Here is a 21783-nt window from a genome sequence, read left to right on the forward strand (position 1 = left end):
ACAGAAATCACCAGCAGCATGGTTTCCAATGGTCTCCAGCAACATTTATGATCTTTAGAAAGCTCTAACTGGGAGGAAAACATTATTTATTTAATTATTTATTTAAGATCAACATATTAACGAAAGATTCAACAGCAGTTTATCATCAAATTAGGATGACATGCATGAACAAGTGTATCCACTCTTTTAGATTTGAATAACTCTGAGAAATTGGAGTTAAAAGCGGAAACACTGCGTCATGTGACTCCATTCTCGTTTCCCTCCTGCATTCGTTCTTGAGGACTTATTTAGTCCACGGAATAAACAGCGGAGTGAGACCTCTGCTCCGTAAAACTTCAGTAGAGACTCCATGCAGATTTCCTGCGTCTGGTTGAGAGGAAGACAGATTAATTTAAAAGAAGCAAACCCAATTCTGCTGACCTGAGCGCCACAAGTGACGGAGCTCCACTGTGGATTTTAGCGTCACAGCCGCTGAGCGAGCTTCCGTTTGGTTGTTAAAGCATTCAGGCTGAAGCAGCTCAGACTGCCTGCCTGCATCTCTCGTCGAGCAGTCTGGAGACAGGCAGGTAACTCCTTGTAACACCGCAATGGGAGAAAACCCAAGCTATGATTGGTCTAGGTTTCAATTTTCACGATCCCTGTTTACCTTTTTGAAGTATTTCAGCACCAACTTACCGAAGAATGGTGAACTATTGTATTCAGTAGATTTTTTTTTCTCCAATTCCTCATTGTCAGTTTTTAGCATCAACTTAAATATACTTATTGTTTATCTGTATTGCAGTTTATAGGTGCGACCAAAAACATTTTGCTGTTACAGTTACGCCCTTACAGCTAAAAGTGTTTGCTGAATTGTCAATAAATCTGTTATATGCTCTGTGGTCAGGAGATGTTTTTGTATAATTTAAAGTGACTCAAAGCACAGAAGGTATGAACTAAAGCTTTCAAAAGTATTTGATTTGAAAAAAGGGTAATTCTCAAACTGTATCTGCAGACAAACATAAATTAATTTGTGGAGCAGATTTATCAGAAAAGTTTGGAAAATAATTGAACCCCCCCCCTCCCCCCCCCCCAAAAAAAAAGACAAAAATAGATGGAGAAAACAAAAATATGGAAAAATATCAATGTTTTCTGTATTTATTCCCCAATGTATAGCATGTTTTCTTTTATCCTCCCTTCCTTGTATTTATTTTTCTCTCCCTCATGTCCTTGCCTTTTGTTGACTTACTTTTCTTGTCTCTTGCCCTCCTTTTTCCATCTTTGTTGGATGCATGTTTTCTTTCTCCCTCCTACATTTTTTTACTTGTGCCTGTATTCATTCACTTTTTGTCTTTGTCTATCCTTCCTTCTTCCTTCCTTTTGTTTACTTCCCTTTCCCCCTTCTGTCCTTTCTTGTGCCTTTTCCATCCTTTCTTCCTTACATCCTTCCTTCCTGCCCCCAGCCGTCCCCACCTACAATGACCCACCGGAGAAATTTAACTAATTCAAGACACTACAACAATAACGTTCCTTTTTGGGATTAATAAAGTATTTTTAAATTTAATTGTGAATATAGACCAGAATTTATCATTGGAGATGGCAAGAAAATTCAACTCGTGGTTAGCAGTAAACTCACTTATCGCTAACAATCCTCCATTGTGTGGTCAGTAAATTACTTTATGTAATTGTTAGTTTTATTTATTCATTTGAATAAATGTTTCCATGAGCAGTTCTTATGTAATGACCTTAAACTACCAGCAGGTGTCAGTGTGGGCTTACACTGCAGTCACTCGGCATGCTTTTGTTGTTGTTCAGGATCTAGAAAAGTTTAACACGTTTATAATATTGAGACATGGTTGAATAATTTAATTGGTAGTAACTCATGTACTGCTTGTTTACATTTTATTTGAAAAAACCCCCAAAAACCTCATGTTAGTTGCAGAACTGCAAGATTTTAATTCTCCAAGAGAGGATTTTCCCCTTCACATATGTTTGTAGGTAAACAGGAAGTGTGTGTAGCTTTTTACAGAATATCATCATAAACATCACTTCTATCTTCTGCAACAAGATCAACTGGATAATTACTGTTCAAGAGTACTTAAAGCTGGAATTTGCACAAAAAAAAAGTTTATTCTCTTGTCTTATACCTTTAGAGAATTGACATTGATTTCTGATACATTATTAATTAAGTGCCAGTGTGTCTTTTGAGGGGCAACTAGACAAGTCATTACTTAGCCATCGACCCACTGGGCCAGTTTAACCCCTCCGCCTCCACCCACCTTCCTCTGTGTGTGAGCAAACAACATCCTAACACAAATTAGGACTCGGCGCTTTGTGTCAATAGAGAGGCCAACAAAGATGCTACACAGAGTGATATGTCATTAGCGAGCAGGTGGGGAGGGAGAACACAGAGCCGTTGCCTCTTCAGCAAAGTAATGAAGAGCTTTCCATGGCGACCAGGCTGCTGGTCGTTGTCTCCTGGCTTTGGGGTACGGGGGAGATCAAAGTTAGCCGTCCTCAACTCCTCTGTGAGTGGAGGGTTAAATGGTGGGGTTGCAGCAGAAAAGCACCTCATTAAACTTAGCCAAACCTGCTTTAAGATGCAGCTGAGCTGAGCCCACAGACTCCAGCTCCACATTTTAGCTGTTTGTCTCTTTAAAATTAAATTAAACTGTAGCAATAATTTGCAGAAAGTGGAATCTGAGTAAAGATACACTAAAATTATCCTTGTAATGACTTTACAAGGATGATTTTTCTATCAAAATAACAAGGCTCCATCTGAAAATATTTCTTTCTTCTTCCTATCCCTTTTTGAGCAAGTTAAGATTATTGTACAAAAATATGTCTTTTGCATTCCTTGTTCATGTGTGTAATTTTATACTTCTATCATGTTCGAAATCAAAATAATCCTCAAAAATGACACGAATGCTCAGCGCTTTACAAAGTGAAGAGCATCAGAACGTAAAAAAAGAAATGTTTTCAAACCAGTCTGACCATCCATCCATCATTTGCTTGCATTTACCAAAACTGAAAACTATTTTTTGTAGGCATCAACAGACGATGTATCCTTTAAATTTTGTTTTGAGTTGAATGAAAATCGGATAGTGTTGAGGGATAGTGGAAATGATCAGTGATTCTTTAATTTCTGTTCAAAACTGTGACTTTTGTCAAAGAGAAAATAAAACAAAGAATGGTTTAATGGCCACCAGAAGTCTGATTTGTGCATCTCCTGAATTTCATCTAGAGATAGCATGACAAGATTAATTGTGATAAATTGGTTTATTGAAAGGTTGATTAATCCTTAAGTGGAGTATACATACTCCAAAATATACCATTTCCTGAAAGAACAACACAACCAGAGCAGTGATTTAAGTCAAAACTGTACAAAAATATATACATTTTGCATTTAAAATAAAAAAAAGTCTGTAAATCTGTTCTACCCATAACTTCTCACTTGCGTAGTTTTAGCTTCATATGTTTCAAATTCTGCATATTCTGCAATAAAATGTTTATTTTCTCAATGGGAATAAAATTATTAGTTTATTTGCATCTTTTAATGTATTTCTAAGTGGATAAATGAAAAATCTGCAGAATCGCAAATTTTCTCCTTTTTTCTTACATCTTAATGATCAGAATAATAGCTAATAGTAATCAATTACTAAAATACGTTCCTCTTCATGCAGTGTTGATAATTATACTATTGAGTGTCCTTTAGGTAAACACATCAGTATTTGCTTAAAGCGTTCTCCGGTTAGCTGTCTTTGTTGCTTTAGCACCAACTTGTTGCCCACTTTCTCTTGCCGGCTTTTGGCCTTTGGTCTGAGCCTCCAGCATTTTGAAAGGATTATCAGACAGCATGACTTTTTAGTCGAGGAGATGGTGTGGGGTAGTTTTGAAGGTGATCATTGAGGTGTTTCCAGTGTTGTGAGGCCCTCTTAATTAGATAACTGTATCCCCTCGTATGAGCAGCCACTATCCTGGTGGTCCTGTTATGGGACATGCAGATTTTCGATCTGGGAGATCTGCGAGAGCAAGAAGTGTGAAAGGGCAAGCAAGTAGGGGGGGGCTTCTAAATCCGTATAATGCCCTTTGTCATTTATACAAGGATTTATTTGTCATTAAAGAATAATAACAGCATCTGCAAACATTTAGAGCTTTAGCTAATAAAATGGAAGGATTTCAGGTGTTTTGAACAATTGTATTTACAAAAAAATTACTTCTGTGCTCGTGCAAAGTAAAAGAAATTCAACTTATCCAACTGCGACCATACTTGGAGAGGGTATTTGTCCTGTTAAGATGCTGTGTGATGGTTGCTCACACCATCTGTGAGAAACCTTAATAACTGGGCCTGTGATTTATTGCCTGTACTCAGCAGTGTCTTTTTGAGAGCAGACCAGACAAAAGCAGAGACCCTCACCCTCCTACTGTTTTTAATAGTTCTGTAGGATGTGAAGGGGCTGGAGGGGGCTCTAGTAATGCAGGGGCTTCAGTCTTAAAGGAGTAAAAAGATTGAGGACCTTAAATGAAAGTAGTGAATTGGGATGGTTGTCTCTTCTATTTCTTAAACGCAAGATTTATCTGTTTTAAGCTCAATAAATAACTTTCTAAAAACTGAGTTTCATATAATTAAATTAGGGTTTTCTAGTATTAAGGCTTTTATCTAATAGACTTTTCACATCCTTTAACTTGGTCTAGATTTTCTTTCCTAAAATAGCTTTATTGCCCTTGGGTTAAAATGTTGTTAAAGCATCTTTGGGAGCAATTCCAGCCTCAAGTCTTCTTGGGTTTGTCTTTGCAAACCTGTAGATCTTTTTAAGCTGTCAGGCTAAATGGGAACAGTCAGTAGACGGCCATTTTAGCTCTTTCCAGAGAATTGTATTCAAGTCCAAGCTCTGACTGGCCCACACAACTCAAATATGTCCAGTCTGCTTTGTTACCTTTGCTCTGTGTCTTTGAGGTCATCATCATAACAGAAGATTAATCATCGCCTTAGTTTTCTTGACAAATCTCTGTCTTTAGGCGCTGATCACAAAAACTAATCACCAAACTCTTGGACGTGGCTGATAAACTTATCATGATATATGGTACTAAACATTGACTATTTTTCTCCACACATAACACCTTTTTTAGTTCATCACATCAGACAAATTTGTCTTTTTCGGGTCTTGCCATTTCTGTGGTGGGTTTTGGTCAAATTAAAGTGGGTGGCCATGTGCCCTTTGATGACTTTCTTCCTTCTGGCCGCTCTGCTGTGAACTCCTGTATGATTGGTGGAATGAATTAACAATGGTTGACCTCTGAAAGAAACACTGGAGCTCCAAGAAGCAACCAAGAACCTTTTAGTCATAAAGGTTCTTGGTCATCTTTTCTTCATTGTCTACTCGATTTGGTCCAGTTAGATATAGAGAAGGCTCTTTCCAGGTGTTTTCCATATTTAATCCTGAAGACCATGGCCCTTTTTGGGATGACAATGCTGCCAAAACATTTTTTGACAGTTTTTCTGGCTTCATTGCCTGGTTTCTGATCTTGTATAAAGTCAGCTGTTGGACACTAGAAACAGGTGCATTCTTTTCCAAATTATGTTCAGTCAACTACATTTTTCACAGCTGGATTGCAGTCAAGCTCCAGAAGCATCTGTAGGTTGATATTTGGAAATCAGATGCACCTGAGCTCCGTTTTGAATCTCGTAGGAATTGCCTTGACAAAAACTCAGTAATGGTCGGTAATGTGAAATACCTCCCTGGTGGTACTGTGGAAGTATTTTTCTGAAATAGAAGAGTTTTAATTAGAGATACACCGATTTATCTTCCAGATGATTTCCTTAATTTTGGGAGATTGGTGATCGGCCAATCTTATCCACCAATCTTATCTACCTCAGCCAATGTCTAAAAATCAACCACTGTCCTTTGTCTGCCAGGTTTGTCTGACAGACAAACCTCACAGTTAACAATAGTCACCCTACTGTTGCCAACTCAGTGACTTTCTTACTGTATTTTAGTCACATTTCAGACAAAAAATTGGTATCGGAATTGATAGCTAAAATCGGAATCGGCAGGTCAGGCTTTTTAAAGATTGGTAATCTGGGATTGCCAAAAAAAACACAATCGGTACAACCCTACTCTTAATTTTTTCTGATCCTTTTTATGGCTTGTCTCCTTTTAAGTGGATGTAGAAGAAAGTTTGTTTCATGAAAGATTCACTTGTTGAAACCTTTTTGTCCACTTCTTTGTTGTTTCTGCCGGATTTCTCAGCTATTCCAACTTTCTTTAAAAGCATGGAATAGTTTTAGGTGAACCTTCTCCCTCCTCCTTGGGCTCCGTCCTTATTGAAGCTCGCCTATATATCATTTATCTCCTCTGCCCCCACCACCCTCTGCTGGTTTCCTCAATGTGATTGTGGGGCTGTATGGGCGCCTTTTCCCCCGCTCACCCAGCTGGGTTTGTTGACTCTTATCAACTTTTCTCTTTTTCCTCATCCCACCCCTGTTTTGAACTCTCACTCCCTCCCCTTCACCTCTCGGCGCTACGCTCCGCTTTCCCTGAGCAGTAAAGCTGCCACAGCTGTGGACTGTATTAGCATAGCAGCTATGGAGAGAATGAGGAGGGGGGTAAATATATTGCAGCCATTAGCTTTTGTTCGGCTGTTGACAGTTTTAAAACATTTCAGCTTCCCCTCTGTGTAAAGAGACTCAGGAGAAAAGGATGTCGGGATGATTTCAGTGTGTAACAGCTTTTTAAATACAACATGAGGACGAGGAAGAATGGCAACTGAAAATTAAATGACTGAAAACATTTTGTATCTAATAAGCCTGTTAGATTATTAAAGTTAGTCAAAAAAAACTTTTTAATTCCAGTTTGTTTGGGAAAGAAAAAGTCAACTGTAATCTTTGAGTTTTGCTTTGCCTTCTGGATCAGAACTTGTGTGTTTAACCGCATTTCTTTCCAGGACAAAAACACTGAAATAAATTGTCCTGCCTTTTAGTTTATATGTGCTCTTGGTTTTTATTTTCTATAGAAAGTACTAGTGACCTGGTGCTTATGTGTTAAGCTGCAGCAGAGCTATTGTTGCTGTACATTTGCACATTTTTTTTCTTGGAGGGGACTTTTTGGGGGGGTTTTCTCATAGAAAGCACTCTTGCTTTTTGTGTTGCTCTGTCTCCTTGGTGAGAATCAAATCAAATTTATTTATATAGCACATCTGAGAACAGCTGTGGTTGGAAAAAGTTCTTCACCCAGAAACAGCGAATAATAATATTTTCTGTAAAACTAAATACAAACAGAATGACAGAAGAACAAACGTAAAAAGCCCAACAAACGATTCTCTTTGAAGGAGAACAAATCACAGAGAGAGCTTGGATTAAATGTGTGTGATTTTTATTTTTTATTTTTCCTTTCATCTGAGCTACGTCAAGCCAACTCTTTTGTGTGAAGTTGTTTTTCTCTTCTGGACAAACCAACCAAGAGAACGTTTGATGTTATTATTAAGTTGTGCTCATTTTCTCTTCTTTCCTAAAGAAAGCACTACTAGCGCAGTGCTAATTTGTTTAGCTGTGTCTCGTTCCTGAATAAACTGTAGACTGAGATCTTATTGCAACTGGATTGAGTTCCGGTTAATTGAACATTAATTGGGATTTTGATTTCTTAAAAGTGAAAGTAGCTAGAGGGAACATTTGTTGTGAATCTGTAATGTATAAAAACACTAAATGAAAACTAGAACTCCCTGTTGTTCTTACGTTTTACCAGGCGTTGGAATGAACAGGTCCAGTAGGAATAGAAAAGTTCCCCAGCCTCCAGAAACCAGGTTAACCCGCAGCTCCAGATCCCAGACCAGGCATCCAGAACCTGCAGAACCCCAGGACTCATGGCAGGGTCCGTATGGAAAGCAACGGAGGAAGCAGCCTGACTCGGCTCTCGCTCAGGACCTCAGCCTGATGAGTGTGAGCAGACCGGACTCTACAAGGTGAAAACATGTCACTGCAGCCACACGCTTTGAAAGTACAGCTAATAGAACAGGAGTAATACTGGATTTATTCCCCTTAATTTTTGTTGTGGTACTAAAATAAGAATAAGGCCTGTCAGTGTTTTTGTAAACTACACCAGGACCTTTTTGTTTTTCCTGCAGTAAAGGAACGATGTCCGCAGCTGGCAGTGTTCCCATGCAGGGCTGTCCGTCCTCTGAGTCCACATCTGATCAGATCGTTCCATCTTCATTCCCGGTGAAGTCCTCTTCCCGGAGCGGCCTGTTGTCGGTGGCTCGGCTTGTGAAACTGGGCCGCTGTAAGAACATACTGGTGGTGGTAGGAGCAGGAATCAGCACACCCAGCGGCATCCCAGACTTCCGGTCCGTATTTCCTGTTTTCGATTTATGACTTCACACCTAGTCAGTGTGATCTCAGCTGTGGAGTTTTTTTTTAAATCTTGTTTTTTGTTCTGACTTTGGATTTCTTTCATGACATGTCTTAACGAGAGCTCCATGTTGGTTCCAGGACTCCAGGAACAGGTCTCTACGCCAACCTGGAGAAGTACAACATCCCTTACCCTGAGGCCATTTTCAACATCGACTACTTCTCCAACGACCCCCAGCCTTTCTTCTCCCTGGCCAAGGCTCTGTATCCTGGCTGCCACCGTCCCAACTACATCCACTACTTCATCCGCATGCTCCACCACAAAGGTCTGCTGCTCCGCCTGTACACGCAGAACATCGATGGGCTGGAAAAAGGTGAGTTAGGACACAGACAAACATCCAAATATCTTCCAACGCTGTCTCAGACTTTATTATGCTTTTATTGTCCATCCCACCTTCCATCCTCCTTTCCATCTTTCCTCTTTTTTTCTTTTCAATTTATTGTCACAATTTTCCTTTTGTGCTTTTATTCTTTCTTGCTTTCTTTCTCATAAAGTCTGTGGTTTTCCCTAATTCTATATTTCAAGCCAAAACATTTCATAACCTCAGGTACCTAAACTTTATCTAGGACCTTAATCACTTCAGTAAAGATATTTAATAAGGTACATAAAAATGAAACATAACTCTTATAGCTACCAGTTATAATTGACGTACTTAATGAATACATTTCTATTAGGTATTCAATGTTATGTGTGGCATCATTTAAATATATTGAATTAATACATTTACAGCATTATTTAAACAGGTTTATAATTGATTAAAAACATTATTGAAGATGTTTTTTGTTTTAAAGCTAAAATGTATACCATCAGTTTCACATTTTCCTAATCATTTCAAGTTTAAGTTGTAATTTGTCATGAATTAATAGAAACTCAGAGATATGGAGGTTCAGTCATTGGGTGGGGATAACACTGCTTTGATTTTACAAACATGGACATTTATGAAAGAAGTTGGTTTTTGAAACTACTGAGATTCGATTACTAAACAAAAACTCAGTAAAGCTGATTTTAAAAAACTAAGTGTTCATTAGAACAGCTTTCTCCTGCCTCTTGACTTGATTTTCTGCCTTCGTCTCAGTAAATTAACGTGGCGTTCTTCTCCTCAGTGTGCGGCATCCCCGAAGACAAACTCGTGGAGGCCCACGGTAGTTTTGCCACAGCGTCCTGCCACCTGTGTTACACGCCGTATCCTGCTGAAGAGGCTAAAGTACGTCGAGTCCACAACCCGCCGAATGCTGTCCACTGATTTATTCAGCTGTGTGATGTTTTCTCTTGTGTGTTTTGCAGGTTGCTATAATGACTGACAACATCCCCACCTGCTCCTTCTGCGCCGCTACTGTCAAACCAGATGTTGTGTTTTTTGGAGAAGACCTCCCACAGAAATATTTTCTCCACACGAAAGACTTCCCCAAAGCGGACCTTCTCATCATTATGGGGACTTCTTTAAAGGTGAGCTCCAACTTTTTTTTTTCTTCTTTTTTTTTTTTGTCTGTCGTAAAATCAGAATCGCATCTGATCTTTAATGAAGATTTTTGCTTTCAGATCGAGCCTTTTGCTAGCCTGGTGAATACGGTGCGCTCCACTGTGCCGCGCCTGCTCCTGAACCGTCATGCTGTGGGCCCCTTTGAGAGGGTCCCGCTGCGGAGAGGAGACCACATGGAGCTGGGGGATCTGGCAGACTCGGTCAGGAGGTTCGCAGAGATCCTTGGCTGGAGCGGTGAAATCGAAGAAATGATAAGGTCTCAGGATAAGTTGGTGAGTCCTACATCAGCAAAACGTTTATTTATTTCTTTAACTGAATTCAAAAGTCTTTTAAATAGATTGATTAGACAGTTGGATAGACATTAAGTTTTATTCCCATTCTGTTCATAGAGCTCATATATGTGCTTCAACACAGCTATTTAAATACAACGCTAATTCAAACCCTACTTCCAGCCCCTCTTAGCTTTGTAAACAGGGTTCTGCACGCTTTTCCAAGTCTCTGGCTGGGAGTTTGGATATTGACTGAAGGTTTTATTCTTCTACAGTTTTTTGTATTTGTGTTTTGCAGGATTTTGCTTTATTCTGTTGTTTCTGCCTTTTTCTTACATTCGTTTAAGTTCTCTGCTGTTCACTTCAAACGCGTCTGCAATTTTCACTTAAAATATTCAGCTTACATTCACACTGCATTTTTCATGAGGTCTAAAATATGCTGGACAGTGAGTCCTGGGGTCCGGGTTTGAAAACCGTTGTCATAGAAAATCTAAAGTTGTGAAATTGAACAGCTAAAATCTTTCTCTCTGCCTACATACCCCAGAATGCTGTGCGGCTCAGTGAATATTCTTTGTGTTACCTTTTTAAAATAATGGCCTAAAGCATCTTTTGGCAGTAAAATGAGGTGATTTTATTTATTTATTTATTTTTTCTGGTCAAAGTCACGTTTGACTAAAATTGACTTACTCATTATTTTAGGAAGATGATTTTGAATATTGAAAATTCTATGAGACGTATTATCTATTGATAATTGTTATTGATTTATAGTTCAGCTCCCATACCCAATAATAAAGACCAGCTAAAAACCTATATTAGAACAACCTGTGTTTCCTCAAAGCAGCACCAGATCCACCCTAATGCAAAAATTAATGGAAAATGGCAACAATTGTTTTATTAGCAACCCCTTACTGAAGGGCCTTTGCTGTAACAAATGTATAAACTTGATTATTTGAGATGAAGTCCTTTCTGCAGGGCATTCCTCCTGTGGTAACCAATGGACCATCTTCATCAGAGACAGAAGACGTGAAGACATCCAGACCAGGAGCTGAAGGAAGCTGCAGCGAGGACAACGACTCAGAAACGGACAGCAAAAGCTCTGCGTCTTCAAGAGCAAGCAAATAACTCCTCAGCCTACAATACAACAAAGGTTCAGGAGAAACTAATTTCAGCTGCTCTGTAAATATGCAGCTTGCTTTGCTTCACATCTTTCATAGTCAATGTGAAGTGTTTATTTTGTTTATATGTAGATATAAGGTGGTTGATCTAGTTTCCATCCAGAAGACTAGTAAATATTCCCCAAAGTGATTTTATATCTGAGGCTAATAAAGTTGTTTTATCTCAATCATTCACTGGTCAGTATTTAATAAATGTTTCTCTTTGCAAAGAAGACGGTGTTGTTCTTCACTTTTATTAACTTTTCAGTGGAAAAGCCTCACAAAATAAGTAGTGCTGCCTATAGTACACAAAAAATGTGCAAACAAGATATTCTTCCCACGTTCATGCAAATTTAAAAAGGATCCCAGGATTTATGTGTTGAAAGAAAAAAAAAAACAGCATAACTTAGAAACACAAAGGAAAGTCTGAACAGTTTAAATACAAAAACATGACGGTAAGAAAATACAACAAAAATCTGATGAGGCTTAAAAGCATTTCAGTTACAGTCAAATCTTTAGGTACTGAACTTGTTACTGTACCAACAGTTTACTATAAATTCATAATAGTCAGGCTTACACACAAAGATTTATATAAAATTCAACATTTTCTATCAGGGGCAAAAATAACATTTGATTTATCATCGTGCAGATTTGGCAAAAGTAAATAGATTAAAAACAATCATTGTAGTTTACATATTACACGGTCATAAAGTCCACAAGAGGAGTGTTTCAGCAACTACATGTCAAGTTGCTTTTTCTTTTCCTCTAAGCTTCTTAAAAAAATGAATCTGTTAGCTAACGAGCCTGAATTTAAAAAGTTTCAGTGGTCAAAACGTGCCAGTGGCCGGGCAGCGAGATCTAAAACCAAAGGGGTTTAATTGTCCAGTGTTTAATTAAAAAGGTACCAGAAAATAAATGTGAGGAACCAAACCAACACAAACAAAAGGAATGATTTTTTTCTTTTAAGACTTGAAACCTTGGCATCTGTGTTCACAATAAAAAAAATAAAAAACAATCCAGCAAGAAGTAAAGTTTCATAATTTAAGAATGCAACAGGTAACTATAAAGGCCTCAAATGAACTCTGAATAACTAAAGGCTTGGTCCTGCTGAGCCTTCAGGACCGACTCTTCCAACTTCCATAAACTTCCATCCTTCCATCCATCGCCGTTATCTGCTTACAGTGAAGGCAACACCGTATGCATTTCATGTTGTAAATACTTTAACTATAATGCTTCAATCTGATAATTTATTGTATCGTTTCTGAAAAGCCTTGATTAAATTCCAATAGTTAAAATCCAAATTTCATTTCAGAGGACAAGAAGAATCTGGAAAATTAGCTAAGTTTGTCGTCATGGCACAGAAGGTATGAAATGGAGAAGGAGGCTAAAATCTGATTTTCCTTATTATTCACATCTTCGCTGCAAACTCTCAGTCCTTGTCAAGTCAGTCATTTAAAAGATATTATCACTTTAGACATATTCCATTGAGTTTGCATCAAAGTAGACACCCATACAACACTAAATACAGTGTCTCACAAAAGTATCTATACCCTGAAAGTATTTTTGTGTCACATCACAACCACAAATTTATGGTTAACACAAAACAGTGCATAACTGTGAGGTTTAGGGAAAAGGATACTTTCTTTTATAAATGCAAATCTGATTAAAGTGGCACTCTGCCTCCTTTATTTGGAAACCCTAAGAGTTTAATATTCCCCAATCCCCAAAGTAGTGGTGGCTTCATGCTGTGCAGATGCTATTCTTCTGCAGGAACAGAGTTCAGTCAGAGCTGACGGTAAATCCTGTTTGAAGGCGACCAGAACGTCCCCTTCAAGTTGGACATCGACCCTAAACATACAGATGATCGAAGCTGGTAAATACACCACAAGACGTGCAACTGTACTTGAAGCAAAAGGGTTTTATAAAGTATTAACCAAGTGGGGGTTTGACACAAAAATACTTCAGATTTTAAGTTGCATTTTTAAATCCCATCTTTGCTTCAACTTTGCAGTAATGCTCTACTTTGTGTTGGTCTGTCACATAAAAAAAGATTTAAGTTCTGACAAAAACAAACTTTAAGGGGTGTGAGTGCTTTTGCAAGAAATCAATAACCGTGTAAGAAGCAGAAACATGATGCCTGACAGACCTAAAGGCATACTCCATGTTTTCCATCATTGACGTGCCTGACTATGTGCCAGAAGTTCAGTATCTTACACTTAAACTCGTCACAGTCACTGTCCCAGCTTAATCCACAATGAACTACCTCTTCCTCTTTTATCACACACTTTGGTGACAAGCTGGACTTCATGGGTTATCACTGGAGTCCAGGATGGTTTTACGTCATATCATGTACATGTAATGTAAAATATGTAAGTGCAGCATGTCACAGTTCAGTTTCACTAGCTCTAGAATCGGGACGCAGATCCAGAAACCGCGGCCTAGACATGCAGCGCACTAGTCAGAGTCTGTGTCAGAGTTTTCTTCTGGTCGACAGATGAGCGTCTCTTCCAGAGGCGCCAACGTCCCGTCCGGCCTGACGCCCATCGGCCGGATCACGTTCTGCCTGTGGAGAGGAAGAAACGAGAAGAATCAGAAGACTGAAAAATCTGAACCGCGCAAAACTCTGCTCAGGCTTCTTTGTGTGTCTGGACAGATTTAATGAGGGCCTTGAATTTGTTCTTATTCATACACAAACTGGAGGACCCTCATCCAAACCCCTCTCCTCACCCGTTCAATGACAATCGGCCCTGCCTGACCATCCTCTCCCTCCTCCTCTTCCTCTCCCTTCCTGTGGCAGTTTAATTACAGGATCAGTGCTCAAACTAATCTCCTCAAAGCCAACACTGGTCCTTTATCCTAATCCAATTATACCTGCACTGTGTGTGTGTGTGTGTGTGTGTGTGTGTGTCATTGCTCCGTCCAAGATGAGCCATCAGAGAATTATCCATCAACAGCTTAAAAAAAGAATCCTTAAACATTAATTTGAGAGATTTAAACACAAAAGACAGATTCCTGAAAGTAAAATTGATTTACTGAGAAACACATGAGAATAGGGTTGTAAAGTAAAATAAAAAATATTAAAAAAAAATCACCTTCAGCCTTAATAAAAACAAACATTTAACATCATTGCTCCTAATTATTCCCCAAACTATCTCCTCTCTCCTTCTCAGAAGTGATGGCGGGTCTGGCAGGTGTAAAGGGGTTGGGGTGTGTGTCCTAATTAGACGAACAGTCGGGCTGTCAGTGGAGCACATTCCTGCCGGCCGCTGAGCAATCTCCTTAGCACCTGTGCTGATGGAAGAGCACCTCTCTCTTTCCTTGGAAAGAGAAGAAAGACCATGCGGCCTCAGAGGAGGAATCTTCTCATTCTGGCTGCACGTGTCTCATTATGGCCCCGCGGCCAACAATGACGAGGTCGCCTCCCTTATGTCGCCGTTTTTATTCAGCCGTGTCTCTTCTTCTTCATCCACGTTCCACCCAAATTGGTTCGTCTACTTTACGCCTGTGTGTCGGTTTGCTCCTCATCTGGAGCGACTGGCGCCTCCGACACGAGTCAGGACGCGTGGTTAAAAAAAAAAAACAACTGCAGTGAGGAACATAAAGGAAGCTGAGCCAACAAGCCGACTGCGTTTGCCAATTAGGTGATAATTAATGTGGAGGTAATGATGCTGCGGGCCAGCTCCTATTTTCTACCACTGAATGTGACGGCTGCCAGTCAGAGGCTAATTGAAGACTCGCGTGGCGGAGGGAGATTCTTCCTGTGATGAACTGGTTGGCAGGGAGAAAGCTCCCAGTCACCTTTTAGCAGGTAACATTAGCCTCCGCTCGCTAATGAAAAGGTCAACACAAACGCAGCAGGAGCCTGAAGCTTTTCAAACACTCCTCCAAAACAGAATCAGTCCATCAGCTGAGAGGAGGAACATCAGTCGTCCCACCCTCGTGTGTCTCTCTCTCTCCTTTGTGTCAAAATGTTCTTTTGAATTTCAGTTCTTTACATGGAGGCTAAATTTCCCAATTAAAACTTGTTTTTCATATTTACCCAAACTATAGGCCATCGAGCAAACTGGCTAAAACTTACAGCTATTTTCACCAGAAAGTAAGCTTGTTAAGGCATAAAAATGTTGAACGTTAGCACCAATATTTAATACAGGAGCACGTTGAAATCAACTGGTGATTTCGAAATGCTCCATGCTGCAGATTCTAGGCCATCCAGCACATTACAGTCCTACTTGACTTCTATTGTTTCACCTCTCCTTCAAAACGCTTCAGAGGTGAAACATTTTCAAGAAATGAGAGAAGAAGTCGGGCTGCACAGTTGGTAGAGCTGTTGCCTTGCAGCCAGAAGGTCCTGGGTTCGATTCCCGGCCGGGGTCTTTCTGCATGGAGTTTGCATGTTCTCCCTGTGCATGCGTGGGTTCTCTCCGGGTTCTCCGGCTTCCTCCCACAGTCCAAAAACATGACTGTCAGGTTGATTGGTCTCCCTAAATTCTCCCTCCGTGTGTGTGTGTGAATGGTTGTTTGTCCTCTCTGTCTCTGTGTTGCCCTGTGACAGACTGGCGACCTGTCCGGGCTGAACCCCGCCTCTCGCCCGGTACGCTACTGGAGATAGACACCAGCAACCCTCCTGACCTCATTAGGGAAGAAGGGTGTTCAGAAAATGGATGGATGGAGAGAAGAAGTCCAGCTGCTTTCACTTAAGCACCAAGAATCAACCAGTGAACTGAAATGGTTGATTTTATGTCAAAATCATGTAAGTACCTGAGTACTAAGAGGTCCTGCTGACAAAACCACAATGAACTACGTTACAGAGCTCAGGTGTAACCCTGTAAAGGAAGCATAGGCAGGAGGGAAGCTGAAAGTGTGACATGTTGAGAATGTTGAAGGTCATGGAAGAGAAACAGACAGCAAGAGATTTAGCAAATAACTGGAAAGCCGAACATGGGACAGCAAAGTTGGTCTGTTTTAACCTTTATAACTTTTGCTTTTTGTCTGCTGTTTTATTAATGAGCTAATTGCTCATTTGAGATCTTAAAGACGGTTTAAAATACCTGTAAAACTCTCACATTTTAGTTCTGCAAGGGAATGTGAACGGGCTAAAATCAAAATCAGCAGGTCAAATATTTACAAAAAATGATTAATATTAATTAACAACCCAGACTTAATGGCAAGGCATTTATGGGAAACTTCTTTTCATGGAAGAGGAGAATTTTACCAAATTACATCGGCTTGAGCACTGCCAGAGAAAAATATCTCAAATATTGCATCTAAATCTGCTGACTCGTTTTCTCCACGGATAATGCAGGAGTTAAAGAGTTAAACTGCGTCAAGCTGGTGGGAGGAGAAACAAAAACAATATTTTCTGATGTCCTGAACAATTAGTGGCTCTCCAGGTAAAATGTGTAAAAAGCTTTAAAGTAACATAAGTTCACAACAAAATTATTTTTAAAATAATTCTTAACATCCTGGTGCTACTTATCATCAGTACTATGGCCTCTAGAGCTCACTAGGTCTCCATAGCAACTCCACATTTTAGGGACTTTGTACATTTCTCCATCTATAATCTCTTTAAAACTGAGCTTTTCCTGCTTTTTAAACAAAGTTTTCAGAAGTGCTAAATCCCCGTTTTGCCTCAGAGTCTCACCTTGACAGCTTGTCAAACATATTGGCCAGTTTCTCAGCTTCATACTCCTTCTGCTCCTCCGTCATCTCCTCGATGGGGTTCGGCATCGGCTCCTCCACATGACCAGTAATGGGGTTAATGCTGGAAATATAAACATTACAAGGCCTACTATACATCTGCAAACTACTTTCTCTGGATGAAGCAAGCCCAAACTGGGAGCCCGAGAAACTCACAAAGGTTTGGCGGATTTATACTCATCCGTGTCCGAGTCTTCATCTTCAGAGTACTCCGTCTCTCCTCTCCCACCAGCCAGAAGCCCCCGAGCCACCAGGAGCCCTGCTGCGTTTCCATACCCCGTGTACTTCAAAAGATTGTCCACTGAAAGGCGACGTCGCACATATGAACCGATTAATATTTCAAAATCTGAAACCGGGCATAAATGTCACGTCCTGCGCCGAGTCGCTGCGCCCGGCGTGTCTCACTTGTCTTCACTCACCGCTTTCTTTGCAGAGGACAAACAGGAACTCTGCGGCCGTCTGCTTCACGCCCATGTCCACGTGCGTCATGAGGCGGACCAGCTTGTTTCTGATGGTGGTGCCCACCTCGGGCCTGTTCTTCACGTCCTTCAGGGGAGGAAGTACCTACGACGCACAACAGTTTGTATGTAATATTGCCAAGTAATCCTCCGCAGATATAAAGGTTAATGCTGGCTGTTTCTGATTGGTCTGCAGTAAGAGTGAAGCAATGAATTAGATTGATTATGATTAACTGATTATTGAAATAACCGTCAACTAATTTAGTTATCAAAAAAATCGTTAAATGGAGGACATTTTCTGAAAAAAACTACAGAGTCAGAGCAACAATTAAGCAAAAACTGTACAAAAATATATACATGTTGCATTTAAGACAAAAAAACATCTTTGTTTGTAAATGTGTTCTACCCAAAACGTCTCCAGTGGCTTGGTTTTAGCTTCACCTCCTTTAAATTTAACTAAAAAAAAAACTAATTTAAGCATCTTTTTCTATCCAATTTTGAATTGGTCACTCAAAAGAAGAACCATCAGATTAGCCCTAAGTTCAGCAGAAACGGCTCAGCTTTTCACATGTTGACATTAGAAGTATTTTTTAGCTGCAGATGGTACAAATGATCAAGTGTTCACCAAAGTAATACTACGCTATTGTATTGTAGGCAATAAAATGTTTATGTCTTTATTTAAAAAATTTATTGGAGTGTTTATTTGCATTTTATATGTGTTTTTAATATTGTATAAAATGAGTTTAAGTAATGAAAAATCTGCAGAAAAAGCCAGTTTTTAAAAATCAAATTAATCGATTGTAAGAACAACCAACAGAATATTCAACTACTAAAGTAATGGTCAGCTGCAGCCCTTGTTTGCAGCATTACCTGAGTTTTGATGTATCTGCGGATCTCTCTGTGGCATCGGGATCCTTCGGTTAACAGGCTGAGCACTGGAGTCAGACCCTCTTTGTAGTTGGAGCCCTTTGTGAAGCGACACGAGACGGCAAATGAGTCGCAACATAAACTGAAAAGAACTGTGCGTCTTACTATCATAAGACACACAGTGGTAAAGAAAACAATGGAAATTTATTTTTGCTAAGTGTTACAGAAACTGCAGCAGGGATCATTGCAACTTTGTTAACCAAGAGATCAAATAAATGTTTCTCTACAGTTGAAACTTGATTTTTCCATATAGTGGCTCTTCTCCCTCACAATCTGACACTGAGTCACACTTTTCTGTTTTATACAAGAATCTGCTGAAAGCCACAATAATAAAACACGTTTTTTGAACAATGTTCTTTTAATTTGAAAGTTTGGGCCCTAATCCTAATCCTGCTTTGTAATTTTAGATAAAGCTAAAGTTACAAGCTGTGCAGCCATTAGCGCTCAAAGAGCAACATAATGGACGTAACCACAACAAATTTATGAAGCAACTTAATGCAGTTAGCAGGAACTAATGTCTTCAACAAACTGCATCTGGTCAACAAGCAACCAGATCAGAGGAATATTACTGAGCGCAGGAATAACTTCATATCATTGTGTTTCTTTGCAGGAAGCGATTATGAAATATGTAACAGAATAAATGTTTTGTCACAGCTGGGAACAATTAAACAATTATCAATGCTATGTTAATTACACATCCAACTGACTATCTTAGATTTCTAAAATACTTTGTCCTCATTGTAAAAGGTTAACATTAGTGAGTTTTTCAGAGATATGAACTGTAAAAATGACCCTCACCAGAGCCCCCAACCCCCAGTTGCTCCTGACGACCATCTTTACCTTGTCGATTCTCCTCTCCATGAAGTCCAGCAACACCTGAACTGCTTCCATGTTTTTCCCTCCGTACTCCTCCACGCCTCCCTGGACCGGCACGTCGATCAACACGTCCAGGCAGGATGCAGGCAGGTTGTTCAGCAGGTTGACGGTGTGGCTGAAGTACGAACACAGCAGCATTTTTACAGCAAGATTTTAAAAGTAAAATCAAATGCTTAAGACAATTATTCAGTAAATAATAAATTTTTTAAATAAGATGACAGGTTGGGTTTGTCCTGTTCTTAGCAGCCGTTTGGCCCATTTCACAGATTCCTACCTGTGTACTTCTTCTGTTTTCTCCTCTGTCTCCGTTTTCAGCATCAACAGATGACGCAGGATAGCAGCTAGGAGTCGGAACTGGTGGTTGTCCTCCTGTAAAAACGCAAACAATTACTGAACAAATAAAACCTAAAGAAACAGATAATAAGAAGAAGAATGTAAAAGATTCTTATTGGAAAGTGAATCAAGATGCAACAATTTTACTGCGTATAATCTACCTTTAATCAAAGGCTAATTCTTTCCCAGTTATTTCTAGGAAAGAATTAAAACGTAAAAATGAGAAATTGGAGAACAGAGCTATAGTTTTTCATGTAGCAATTTGAACAGAGACCCAGATGTGGAGCCCTGTACCGTAACTGCAAGTCAAAGTCATAACATCCTCACCTCGTTCCGACTCTCTGAGAGAGTGAGGTTGAACAAGGCTTTGAGGGCTTCCATGGCTCGCTCGTTGCTCTCTGTGGGCAGGGGCAGAGCCTGCGGTTCTGGTCGAGCCGCCTCATAGGGGCCGACCCAGTGAACGTCCAGAGTGTGCTCCAGAACCTCCGTCAGCAGTCTCACAGCGTGACAGTCTTTCCTGAGTATTCCCCTCACATCAGGGCGCAGGGCGGACAGCAGGAAGAACAGGCGCAGGACGAACAGGCCCACCTCGTGTTGCCACGTACGGGCGAAGCGCAGGCTGGCGCAAAGGCCGTGAACCAGCTGGATGTCCACACACACCTGCTGAGCTGCAGCGCTGTTGTACACAACGTTGCAAAGGCACTTCAAGGCCTCCACCACCACCCTCTTCTCCTCCTCAGACTGTAAAGCATCCTGAGTGGTTTCCTGTTTATCCTCGCCTTCCTGTCCGGTACGCAGCATCGCCAACCCAGTCAGAACCAGCATGCCCTCCCTGGTGGCTACGGGCCCCAGCACACGCTTGTCTCTGGACAGGATGCGGAGTGTTTCCAGACACGTCTTCTGACAGCTGGGCCGCACCTGTCTCCCAAGAACCGTCAGCACACACTGACAGAGTTTCTGAATTACAAGATAGACAGGGAGGAAGATTGTCATCGCTGGACAAGATTATCGAGTAACAACATGCTCCGCTGGGATCTACTCACACTCCGCAGGGCTTCTTCTTTTTGGTTAAACATGAAGGTCTGAGTGTTCTGAAATTAAAGAGGTTTTATTTCTCTTCACTTATATCTGAGAATTCAATGACTCTGCAATATATCCTCACTGCTTCTTAATTTCCCCTTTACTGTCTGTCCAAAATGCTGCTGCCAGAGTCCAGACCAAAACCAGGAAAATGGATCACATCACTGCTCTGGCTGCCTGATTATGTCCTGATTATACACAAATAGCATTAACTGAAGTCTTTTTGGTCTTGGGTCTAAATATATTCCTGAGTTGTGCAGATATGTGTTCTCAATGTCAGCAACGAAATAAACAAGGAGTCTGACTTTGATTTCTATCATTTTTCACCTCAGGATCAAACTCCCTAAAAACCTGAGCTAAGCAGAAACTGTTGGCTCCTTTAAATAAAGACTGAACACTGTATTGATGACAGCAGCTTTCTGACCAAGGTTACAAAGTACTATAATTTTGTTGTCTTAACTTTTTGTTAGCTTTGTTAGCATTTTCTTTGAATATGTCGTTTCAATCTTTACTGTTGTTGTTTTGATCTCTCGTGTTTTTAGGCTGATTCGTTTATCTCTGTTGCCTTGTTATTAATTAGCTGTATTGAACGTAAACAGTACTCCTGTCGGAGATTTGCATTACAAACATAAAGTCGCGCATCTTGTCCGCAGGCAGCATATCGACTACAACTGGGTTATTGTTGCTTTTTAGCATTTTTCTGTTCATTTTGTTCGTTCCCAGACACGATGCGGTTTGAGTAAAGATTAAAAGTCATTTGACGGACCACTCTTCACATCTCTGCTCAGCTATCAACTCAAGATGTAAAGCTAACTCAAAGCTAGCTAGCTAACTAGCTTTCGATGCTTGTTTGCGTTGGTTGAATAACATCTGACCAAGCCGCTGGCTCACCTCTTCACTGTACCGATGTAAAAGCTTCTCTGTGTCCTCTTCGTTAGCACTTTCAAGCTGGGACAGGATGCCGTTAAGATCCATGATGTGGAGACTGTGTGAAACACGGACAGCTAGCTTGGTTGGGACGTTGCCAGTGCTAGCTGTCAGGCTAGGTGGTGTCATTGAGCCGCTGAGAGAGGGAGACTCCCCTGACTGCCTCCACCTGCATCCTCAGTCTCACGCTACCAGAAACTA

At 40.4% G+C, this 21783-nt stretch overlaps 2 protein-coding genes across 4 annotated transcripts; one reads left to right on the forward strand and one right to left on the reverse strand.

Moving 5' to 3' along the window:
* Window positions 1-312: 312 nt before the first annotated feature.
* Window positions 313-11517, forward strand: si:dkey-103i16.6 (uncharacterized protein LOC557125 homolog). 3 transcript variants are annotated; one of them, XM_044124561.1, is made up of 8 exons: window positions 313-562; window positions 7719-7935; window positions 8098-8316; window positions 8462-8694; window positions 9485-9585; window positions 9666-9827; window positions 9921-10133; window positions 11091-11517. In XM_044124561.1, exons 2-8 carry the CDS (start codon window positions 7727-7729, stop codon window positions 11250-11252), a joined length of 1299 nt encoding a protein of 432 aa, XP_043980496.1. In that variant the 5' UTR covers window positions 313-562; window positions 7719-7726; the 3' UTR covers window positions 11253-11517. The 3 variants fall into 3 exon arrangements, with proteins under 3 accessions (XP_043980496.1, XP_043980495.1, XP_043980497.1); XM_044124560.1 differs by having other exon boundaries at window positions 314-566; XM_044124562.1 differs by having other exon boundaries at window positions 316-566; window positions 11103-11517.
* A 5-nt stretch (window positions 11518-11522) lies between these two features.
* On the reverse strand, window positions 11523-21783 carry ric8b (RIC8 guanine nucleotide exchange factor B). Its single transcript, XM_044124559.1, has 10 exons — window positions 21547-21783; window positions 20619-20666; window positions 19903-20532; window positions 19517-19611; window positions 19207-19357; window positions 18310-18405; window positions 17401-17545; window positions 17138-17282; window positions 16926-17045; window positions 11523-13847 (listed from the first exon to the last, which is right to left on the reverse strand). Exons 1-10 carry the CDS (start codon window positions 21709-21711, stop codon window positions 13739-13741), a joined length of 1704 nt encoding a protein of 567 aa, XP_043980494.1. The 5' UTR covers window positions 21712-21783; the 3' UTR covers window positions 11523-13738.

Source organism: Gambusia affinis, linkage group LG08 (genome assembly GCF_019740435.1).
Source record: "Gambusia affinis linkage group LG08, SWU_Gaff_1.0, whole genome shotgun sequence".
Lineage (NCBI taxonomy): Eukaryota > Metazoa > Chordata > Actinopteri > Cyprinodontiformes > Poeciliidae > Gambusia > Gambusia affinis.